The 10707-nt window shown below is 52.2% G+C and overlaps 1 protein-coding gene across 20 annotated transcripts in view; it reads left to right on the top strand.

Annotated features, from left to right (window-relative positions):
- The first annotated feature begins 2717 nt into the window (after positions 1–2717).
- The window catches only part of TM6SF1 (transmembrane 6 superfamily member 1), a 49026-nt gene continuing 41036 nt past the window's right edge, over positions 2718–10707 (top strand). For 10 of the 20 annotated variants that reach the window (XM_077940134.1, XM_028851248.2, XM_077940137.1 and 7 more), the window contains exons 1-3: positions 2718–2845; positions 7782–7885; positions 10495–10592. In XM_077940134.1, coding sequence (XP_077796260.1) covers positions 2754–2845; positions 7782–7885; positions 10495–10592 — 294 coding nt within the window. In that variant the 5' untranslated portion in view covers positions 2718–2753. Of the gene's footprint in view, positions 2846–3091; positions 3506–5973; positions 6689–7781; positions 7886–10494; positions 10593–10707 lie in introns of those variants that run through there. The other 10 variants (XM_077940144.1, XM_077940143.1, XM_077940138.1 and 7 more) reach the window with 7 other exon arrangements.

Below are 10707 nucleotides of genomic sequence, written 5' to 3'. Positions count from 1 at the left end.
AATCCCAGCACTTTGGGAGACGGAGGCAGGTGGATTGCCTGAGTTCAGGAGTTTGAGACCAGTCTGGCCAACATGGTGAAACCCCATCTATACTAAAAATACAAAAATTAGCCGGGAATGGTGGTGGGCACCTGTAATCCCAGTTCCCTGGGAGGCTGAGGCAGAATTGCTTGAACCCGGCAGGGGGCAGGGCAGAGGTTGCAGTGAGCCAAGATCGCGCCACTTCACTCCAGCCTGAGTGAAAGAGCGAGACTTTGTCTCAAAGATGAACAAACAAAAAACAAAACAAAACAAACAAACAAAGAAACAGGACACTCAGGTTCAGGGAGCAGATTTCTGAATTGGAAGATACTTGAGCATGTGTCTAGGTTGAGGGGAAGGATCCAGGGCAACCAGAGGGGTTCACTTATCCCAAAAGCCAGGGAAGGTTCCTATGAAAAACTCTTCCCAACTACAAGAATTCTGACCACTCATATTTTCAGCATTAAGAGAGAAACTGTTGTCAACAAAAAAATCATGTAATTCCCAATATGTATATCACAATACCTTGAAGCTTTGCCATGTCACTTGAGTCTCTTGTGGGCTCTGAGGGAGCAGCTCTGAGAAGGTGAGATTGATCCAACAGGGTTGGGTGTTGATGGAAGGGACAGGCTGGCTTGGGAACCTGGCTGAGAGATCAGAGGTATAGGAGGAGGTGTCTCTTGTCAGGGAGGAAGCAGGAGTTTAAGGAGAGTGGTAAAGGTTGGGGTGGAAGAGGGTGATGTGCAGGTAACAGGTGAGGACACCTCTTGGAGAAACTTTTGATATGTCACAGTGTGGGCCAAGGCTTTATCGTTATGCACTCAGAGATGGAGAAGCCTTCAAGAAGAACTAAGACAAGGGATTAGGAGAACTGACTTTTGAAAAGCGGAGTGGCCCTGGTGCAGGCCCTAGCCTCCTTGTGGCTCATTTTCCTCATGTTTAAAATGAGCCAAATGGTCTTTTAGAGGCCAGGTGCAGTGGCTCACACCTGTAATCCCAGTACCTTGGGAGGCCGCGGAGGGAGGATCATGTAAGCCCAGGAGTTTGAGAGTAGCCTGGGCAACACAGTGAGACCCTGCCTCTACAAAGAAGAGGTGGCGTGAGACTGTAGTCCCAGCAGCTAGGGAGGCTAAGCTGGGAGGATGGGTTGGCCTGGGGAAGTGGGGACTGCAGTGAGCCCTGATCTCTCCACTGCCTCCAGCCTGGTTTGCAGAGTGAGACTCTGTCTTAAAAAAATAAAAATAGGCCAGGCACGGTGGCTCACGTCTGTAATCCCAGCACTTTGGGACACCGAGGCGGGGGATCACGAGGTCAGGAGATCGAGACCACGGTGAAACCCCGTCTCTACTAAAAATACAAAAAATTAGCCGGGCGTGGTGGCGGGCGCCTGTAGTCCCAGCTACTCGGGAGGCTGAGGCAGGAGAATGGCGTGAACCCGGGAGGTGGAGCTTGTAGTGAACAGAGATCGCGCCACTGCACTCCAGCCTGGGCGACAGGGGGAGACTCTGTCTCAAAAATAAATAAATAAAATAAAAATAAAAATAAACCCCTCAAATGGCAACAGCAAAAACACCTAAATGGTCTCTTAAATTCCCTGGAAGTTGTAAGGACAGTAAGTACATGCCGGTACCTCCCTCGGTTGCTTGAGCTGTTCTCCTCCTGGAACTCACTGCCCTTCAGAAAGCCAGCTCGAGTAGTCAGCACACTTGACACACAATATTTTCCATACCAGTAGGCATCTATCATTCAGAGGGAGAGGCTTATCTTCCAGTCTTTGTATCCTGCAGGGCCCAGTGCAGGCTGGCTGGTGGCAACCTGGCCTCCAGGAATGCTTCCTGGAGTAGCAATGAATGGCGCTGCAGTCGCTTAGAAAGTCTCGGCATTTATGTCCATTTCAATTTAAAAAAAAAAAAAGAGAGAGAGAGAGAAAAGAAAAAAAGGAATTGCAGGAGATGGTATAGTGAGCAGCGGAGGATAACGCGCTTCGTAGGTATGAACTCAGTTAACCCCACGGTCACACTATGAAACCCCACGGTCACACTATGAAGTGGGTTATCCCCATTTCCCAGATAAGGGAAAAGACAGAGAGGTTAGGTAATTTGACCAAAGTCAACAGCTGGTGAGTGGAGAGCCAGGGTTTAAAAACCGGATTCCGGCTCGGTGCAGGGGCTGTGCCTGCTGCCCGCGGATGGCTGCTGGAGCCGAGAGGTTCCGAGGTTTCCGGGGCATTTTGTCCTTTCCCACTTCTGGGCCGTGGGCTCCCCCATAGACGATCCCGTGGGCCCTTCCTCCTCTGACACCCCGGGCCCGCAGCTCAACCCCGCGCCTCTCCAGCTCGTCGATGACCGGTTCCCGCCATGCCCCGGGCCCTCCCTCGGAGAGCGCGCAACCAGGGGCACCTGTCCCCCCGCAGGGGTGTCGCCGCCCCTCGGCGCCGCCGGGCGCTCGCCGCTGAGCCCTGGCGCCCCTGGCAGAAGCACTGCGAGGACGCCTCCCGGGACTGCACCGCGGCCCTGCGCACTCGGGGAGGCGAGGCCGGGCGCGGGGGGCGGCTGCGGGCTGGGAGGGCGCGCCGAGGGGACACCGCTGAGGGGACGCCGCTGAGGGCGCGGCGCGCGGAGCGCGGCTGGGGCGCCTCGAAGGGCAAGCGCCGAGGGGGCGCGGGCGCCGCCGGAAGCTGGGGCGGGGCGCCCAGCGGGATGCGGTGAAGGGCGAGCGGCGCGGCGGCTGCGATGAGTGCCTCTGCGGCCACCGGGGTCTTCGTGCTGTCCCTCTCGGCCATCCCGGTCACCTATGTCTTCAACCACCTGGCTGCCCAGCACGAGTGAGTGAGCGGAGGCGGCGGGGGTCGCGCCGAGGGGCGGCTGGAGTTGGTTCGGCGCGGCGGGAGCTTCGCAACTTTCCCGAGGGGGCTGGGACCGTCCGCCGCGGGACAGAGGGGGGTGTCCCAGGGGTCGCACGGGCCCGGTCCTGGAGCCAGGCCCTGAAGTGCCCAGGCTGGCGCATTTCGGGATGTGGTGCCAGCACCGCGCCAGGTGCCCGGGGACATAGGGGTCAATACCCCTGCCCTGGAGGGGCCCAGGGGCCGGTGGGGAGCGGAACAAACACGGACACTATGAGCCTGGCCGGCCGTGTCAGCTCGTGTGTGCCTTGTTCTTTTTGCATCTCACGGGAACGTTTCCATGTATGGACTTTCGCATACTTATCATTTCTTATTAATTTTAGAAACTGTTGTGAATGACTAGCAGAAATAGCCCGGAACCAACAGGCAGAGACGTGGGTTCTAGGCCTGGCTTTGGCACTGACGGTGTGGTCTGGCCTCGGTCTTCCGGTCAAGTGGACTTTGTGTGCGTCCTATTGTAAGGTTCCACGGAGATCTTTTTGTGAAGGGGCGTTGTGAATGGAGAAGTGCTTCCCAGTGCCTGCGCTGGGGTAGGATGGGGACTGGCAGCAGAGGCAGAACACTTCAATGCGAAGGAAATGGGTGAGGCTGTCGGAGGGGGATAGGGCTTGGGTTCGAAGCCCTGCCTCCCACTCCACTGCAGGGATCACTGACCAACCAACTTGCAGGGGGCAGCTGAAGGCTTGAGGGTCTCCGGGTGTTGGGATAGGCGCCGGCCTCTGTGCCTGCTGAAGTTGGTTGCTGTCTGGAGGGAGGAGGAAGTAACCTGCTATGTTTCTCAGCTGTTGGTGCGAAGGAAATTGCATCAGTCTGTAGGCTGCAAACCCCCTTCAGCTGGTCAAGCCTTGGAGTGTCTGTACACAGGGTGGTAACTTCCTCTTCTCTAGCTGCCGGGCCACCTGATCCAGGCAGCACCCACACTGAGTGCTCACCAGGCACCAGCAGTGTTTGTCCTTGGTCTGACCCAGTCTCTGGAGGCATCCCCTAGAGGCAGCTGCTCCGGGCCACCAAATATTATATGCCTGTCAATATAGGGCATGGGGGACCCTCAAAAAACAGCATTATGGGCAGTTCAGTGAAGATATATTGAGTGCCTACTGTGTGTTTGGCACTGTTCCAAGTGTTGGTGACACAGCTATGAACAAGCCAGAAGAGGTTGTGGAGGCAGGTAATGAGATAGACAGATAATACATAGATAGTGACATGCTATGAAGATAATAAAATAGGGTGACTGGGGAGGGGGCCGGTGGCCGGGGAAGGCTTCTAGGAGGAGGTGACACTTGAGCTATGGGAAGATCTGGGAATGGAGCTTGTCGGGCAGGAAAATGGAGCAGTGCAGGGGAAGGAACTGGAGGGGCATAGTTGGTATTTTGGAAGGTGAACAGATGGGGCTTGCTGAAGAGGGCTGCATGGCAGCAAAGAGAGGATTTGAGGATGAGCCCTAGGTTTTGGCCTCAGCCACTGGGAAGATGATGATGGCATTTATTGAATACAGACTGAATTATGTATTGCTGTGCATGATGGAGCGCATTGGCAAGCACAGCGTTTTGAATAATTAGTGTCAGCCATTCTTCTTGTCCTCTTGCAGGTTAAAACCCCAGTGGCCTTTGATTCCTCTCTCTTCTTTCTCCACTACCTTCCTCCTACTGTCTCCTTCCCCACAAGTCCTGGGGCTCTAGTGTCTGTTCTCTCCTTTCAGTTCTCCCTGGCACTGGCCCTTTCTGACCTGGACTGTGGCAAAGGCTCCCGTGCAAGTCCCCCTGCCCAGCCCCCGGCGTGCTTCTCGGCCTCTGTCCCCAGTCCCAGCCCACGCACTAGTGCTCCTGCCACACCAGCCTGCCTTTGCCCCTTGACCACTCCTCCTCCTCTCCAGCCTCTAGCCCAGACTCCTGCTGCTCCCTGACCAGGATGCTGCCTTCCTCCTATCGCAGACTGTTGAAGCCGCACCTGGACTTTATGGCCATTTCTACCTTTTGCAGACCTTCCCTCTGTCTCCTTTGAGCTCCCTCAGTCCCTCGTTTGCACCTTTCTCCTGAGAGTTACTTTCCTGTGGTCAGAACTTACCTGCCCTGGCTATATCTAACCCCTCTGTACTGTCCTGCCCAGGCCAGCGCTGTGTGCATTGTAGGCACTCAGGTATGTTTGACTTTGTTAAATCGAGTTTCCTTCCCACCAAACCTTTTATGCAACTCTGAAAACCAGAAAAAGAAAATTAGATTGAGAGGCCAGGAAAGGATTGAGCGTGTTCTGTCTCCCTCTCTAACTGAGACACACACTGCTCACACTCATCCATGCATGTCCCCTCTCAGTAGGTGTTTGTCCATAAAAGGGCATCAGCAGGCCCTCCCAGCCCCCAAGACTAGCAACTTTCTCATCCTGGGGTTAGTCGCAGCCCTTACCTGTCCCCGAGTCCCTGCAGGACCTCTTTCTCCTGTGGTGAGCAGGTCCTGCACTTGGCTGTTGTAGGAGGGTCTCTGGGGACAGTGCCAAGAGTCAGAGATGATCTGCTGCCCTATTTTCCCTTCATTTTTCCCTCCTCTCCTGGAGCTAAGAACATGAGAGGATGCTGTGAACCACTTTACACTGCTCTCTCTTGCTCCAGAAGAGCACCAGCCATGCGACCCTGCTGGCAGTGAGTGCAGGCCCTTGGTAGGAGGACTGGAGTTGTCACCCGACCACCACCTGTCTCAGGCTGTTCACCATTAAAATGCCTGTCAGCTGACCCAGCACATCCACCTCTTCCCTCCTCACAGGATTCTTCAGCCCAGCATCACACTTTTGACCCACATTGGCTTCCTCCTTCTTCAGCTCATCCCCACAGGAGGATCCTGGAGCAACCACTGATGTGCAATCACCAGAAACCTCCTATTTTTTAGTTTCTCACCTGGACATTGAAACAGCCACCCTCATTCTTTTTTTTTAATTTAATTAATTTATTATTATTATTTTTTGAGACAGACTCTTGCTCTGTTGCCCAAGCTGGAGGGTAGTGGCTCAATCTCGGCTCACTGCAGCCTCCAACCCCCAGGTTTAAGCAATTCTACTGCCTCAGCCTCCCAAGTAGCTGGGATTACAGGCATCTGCCACCTCGCCTGGCTAATATGTTGTATTTTTAGTAGTGATGGGGTTTCGCCATGTTGGCCAGACTGGTCCCAAACTCCTGACCTCAGGTGATCCACCTGCCTCAACCTCCCAAAGTGCTGGGATTACAGGTGTGAGCCACTGTGCCTGGCCTTCTCATTCTTATCATAGAACTGATCCATCTATCATCTATCCATCCATCCTCCATACATTCACCCATAATCCATCCATCCACTCATCTATCATCTATCCATTCATCCATCCGTCATCCATCCATCCATTTATCCATCATCCTCCATCATCCATCAATTCATCCATCATCCATCTATCCATTTACCCATCATCCACCCATTTACCCATCATCCATCCATTCATCCATCATCTATCCATTCATCCATCATCCATCCATCCATTCATCCATTATCTATCCATTCATCCATCCATCATCCATCCATCCATTCATTCTATCATCCATCCACCTATCCATCCACTCATCATCTATTTGTCCCCCTCTTCCCTCCCTCCTTCTATTCTTCTCTTTCTCTCTCCTAGGGATGGTGATAGTTATCCAAAGGTCTCAATGTTGGGCTGTGGTGGTGTGGAGGGGTCTCAGCTGAGGAGTGGTGCTTGTAGCTGCTCCAAGCTGAAGAGGTCCTGGTGTAGCAAGCCATCGGAGTGGGCCAGGTAGTATTTTGTCTAGAATTGGAAACTCTGTCAATGCTGGAGGTGTGAGAGGGAGAGTATTGCTGTTGGACTACAGGAAAACTCCTAGGTGGTAGAGCTAAGAGTCCATTGAGATAGGTTCCTCCATGTAGGCAAGGACTTCTCTTATTTATCCAGTCTCCTAGGGCCTGCAACAATGGCTACCACATAGGGGTGCACAATACATTTTTTTCCTTGATATGTTTTTGAATTAATTAATAAACAGATGGATGCAATGATGTGACTTTCCTAGGGTGACACAGTTAGCAACAGAATGGGTACCAGGATCCTGGTTTCCTGACTGATAACTCTACCAAGCCTCGTGCCCTAGCGCTGCCCCACTGAGTAGTGTCTTTGACCCCTGCTGTCCTTGGTGCCATTCCGTTTCCTGTAGAACGTCCAGGGGATGTGCTCAACCAAGCTTCACCTTGGTTTCTGTGGTTTGGGGTTGGATGCTGATCTGTTGGTCCTGGTTCTGGGGTGTTGGGCTATCTTCATTCTGGCCTCAGGTCTAGTCCAGACTCCTCCTCCATGGATTTCCTGGCCCCATTCTCTGGCCCATTTGATTATACACAAAACATAAGGTCACTTCTTTCTTGTCCCCTGGAAGGCATGTTTAGTTGTAATGCCTATATATTCCTTGGAGCTCAGTCTGAGGGCTTCTGACTGGCCCTGAGGGAGGTGGCAGAGTCAGTGGTGAGACCTGTTAGCTGCTAGGGAGCAGGGGTTAGAGGAACGGGTAGGTGGAGGCACTGGGGCAGTGGTCATCTGTGCATCAGGGTGGGGTGAGGCAGAGGGAGCTCCAGACATGTCATCTGTGCACATGAGACAGGATAAGAGGAGAATGAGGAGGACCTGATGGCTTCGGTCCCTGAAAGTCATGGGCTGCAGCCCAGATGGGCCAAAGAGGTGCAGATAAACTTCACTAACTCTACAGTGCTGGGAGCTGCAGGCAGAAGCAGAATTATGGATGAATTATGCAGGACTAGGAGCGAATACATTCAATAGTCAGGAAATTCCAGGCACCAATGTGTTTATTTTGATAGTGACCACCTCCCTGTTCTGGTCGTTGCAGTTCCTGGACTATTGTAGGGGTTGCTGCCCTCATCCTGTTCCTGGTAGCACTGCTGGCTCGTGTCCTCGTCAAAAGAAAACCACCCCGGGACCCGCTGTTCTATGGTATGCCTCCACAAAGGGAAATCTTTTGTATCTGATTAATAACACAATACTTTTGGCCTCAGTCACATATTCCTCCTTGGTTGTGAATACTCTGAGCCTTTTGGTAACAGTGGTTGCAAGTGTAGGAGTGTTTCAGGATAATGTGGCCCTCGCCTCTGGCTATTGCCTCTTAGGCTGTGGACTCCACCCTCTCCCAGGTGGCATCCTGGTGGAGGGTTACTGCCAGGCCAGGCGAGGCAGGCACCCTGCCAACCCCAGCATGCTTTGACCTCTGACCTCGACTCTCATGCCAGCTCCTTCCTGGGCTTCCTGTCTTCAGCCTGCTACTTGCAGTCCCCCCGACTTAGTGCAGAACTTAACTGTGTGGTGCCTGGGTCTGCACATATGCATGAAGAGGAAAATAATGGAACCTGCCATAGAGACAAGCACCTATAGTGCACCTTGTATGGCCCTGAGCACTTTAGCAGCAGGCTTTTACCTAATCCTCACCATCCCTCCACTTGAAAGTGAAGCAGCTGGCTTGGAGATGCTAAGAAATGTGGCAAAGGTCACGTGGCTTTTGACCCCCAAAGCCCATGCCCTTCCATCATGCATGCTGCCCCAGCCAAGCTACTACTGGCCTTTGAGCACTTCCTGTGCCAGGCACCTTGCTGGGCATTTTGTTCTATAGTTTCTGCTTCAGTAGTGCTCCATATCAAATGCACCCCAAGTCCTACAGCAACAAACATTTATTTTTCTTGCTCACAGGTCTGTGGGTTGGGGACACTCTGCATCAGGCTGTGGGTTGATTTCAGGGCTGTTCTCTGACTCCTTGTTCTTGGACCAGCAGCTCCCAGGCATGCCCTTCTCAGGGCAGATACAGAGGCACAGTGGGGCTAGTAGGAAGAAAGTGGTGGCTCTTAAGACCTTGGCTTGGAGCTGCCCCCTCTTACTCCCACCCATATTCCACTGGCTGAGATGAGGCATAGGGCCGAGCCCATCAGCAACAGCATAGGGAGCATTCTCTGCCCACAGTGGGCCTTAGGAAAGGTGAGGTGGGAAAGAAGAATTGTGAGTAACTAGTTTCTCCAGTCCACATATAAGAAACTCTGAAGCTTACAGAAATGATGTAACTTGCCTAAGGTTTTACAGCCAGTCAGTAGATGACCTGGGTCTGTCTGATTTCAAGGCCCACATCCCTTTTCTTGGCTCTCTCCACTGGCCTGTGCTCTGGCCCCTCTGGCTCTTCAAGGCTGGGCACCCTCTCTCCTGTACCCTCAGCCCTCTGTCCTGGTCTGCTACAGCTTTGAGCATACTGCAGCTTCAGGGCCAGGGTCAGGCCCAAGGCCAGACTCCTCATGTACATGTGGCCTTTTGTTCCTGCTGGGGAGAAGGTGAGTGCTGGACTCCTGGCTGCTGACTCCAGGCAAGGCCACCTTCCCTTCTCTGTGAATTAACCATCCCCACACTCCTCTCCATTTCTTTTTACACAGCTTTTCTTATATTCACCATCAGATTTTTCTACTGTTCATGCCCATCCCATAGTCTAAGGCACCAATTTGTTACAACTTAAAAATGCAGCTTTGACAAACTAACATGCATTAAATTTGATCACCTGCTGTTTAAAAAGTATTATTTCTTGTTGCTAGTAGCTTTAAGCCCATTTAGGAGATGCTCACAACTCTAATAAGATTCTCTGATAGGTACAGATTTCCTTCTGTCATATTCAATTATACCCTCTTGTATTCATTTTTAACATCACTAGTCTTATTTCTGAAAGCCATTGTCACTTGCACATTGCCACCTGTCTGTCTCTAGGATACGCTGTGTGGAATAGGGTAACCACACTGGACACGCTGTGAGGTGGCCTGCTTGGGAATCATTGAGATGAATCACTTTGTCAAGTCATTGTCTTTTTTTTTTTGAGACAGTCTTGTTCTATCGCTCAGTCTGGAGTGCAGCAGTGCGATCTTGCCTCACTGCAACCTCCACCTCCTGGGTTCAAGCGATTCTCTTGTCTCAGCCTTCGGAGTAGTTGGGATTACAGGCGTGTGCCACCACACCCAGCTAATTTTGGTATTTTTAGTAGAGACGGGCTTTCACTATGTTGGCCAGGCTGGTTTTGAACTCCTGACCTCAGGTGTTCTGCCTGCTTCAGCCTCCCAAAGTGCTGGGAATGCAGGCTCGAGCCACTGCGCCCAGCCTGAGTCATTGTCTTAAACTTAGCGGTCACTTCTATGCTTCCTTGGCCACTCGGTTACTGGCTTTGCTCCCACTGCCCAGGTGGGATGTGGGTTTGGCTCTGGGCAGCCACTTGTAGGGGAGTGGAGGATGGGTGGAGTTGGCCTGCTAGAATCTTCTGTGACTGAGTCGGCGGTGACCATCATTCTCCACTCCTGTGATGAGTGTTGCCTTGATGAGAGTAGTTAGGCAGGAATGGGGAGAGCTGCAAACACAAGTGGAGGTCCAGCTGGGTGTGTAGAAGGGGTATTCTGTTAGTCTATCTCGATAATTGTCCACAGCATCTTCTGGAAAACATGAAAAACATTCCATTATTATTAGCTGATGCCAAGCTTGTGTAATTGCCTCCTGAGCTATTGCTTTTTAAACTGCTGCTTTCTTTGCTCTAGTGTATGCAGTTTTTGGATTTACCAGCGTGGTGAACCTCATCATAGGACTGGAGCAAGATGGAATCATTGACGGGTTCATGACACACTACTTGAGAGAGGTATGGGATCACTTAGTGATTATGAGGCTTCAACCAAAAGACCACAACCCAGATCACATTACTCTGAGCCAGAAGTCCTCTCATTTAGTGTGAACAGGTATGATAGGCAGGCTTT

This window comes from Macaca mulatta, chromosome 7 (genome assembly GCF_049350105.2).
Source record: "Macaca mulatta isolate MMU2019108-1 chromosome 7, T2T-MMU8v2.0, whole genome shotgun sequence".
NCBI lineage: Eukaryota > Metazoa > Chordata > Mammalia > Primates > Cercopithecidae > Macaca > Macaca mulatta.
The sequence above is the reverse complement of the archived record's forward strand: the minus strand, read 5'-3'. Positions and strand labels throughout refer to the sequence as shown.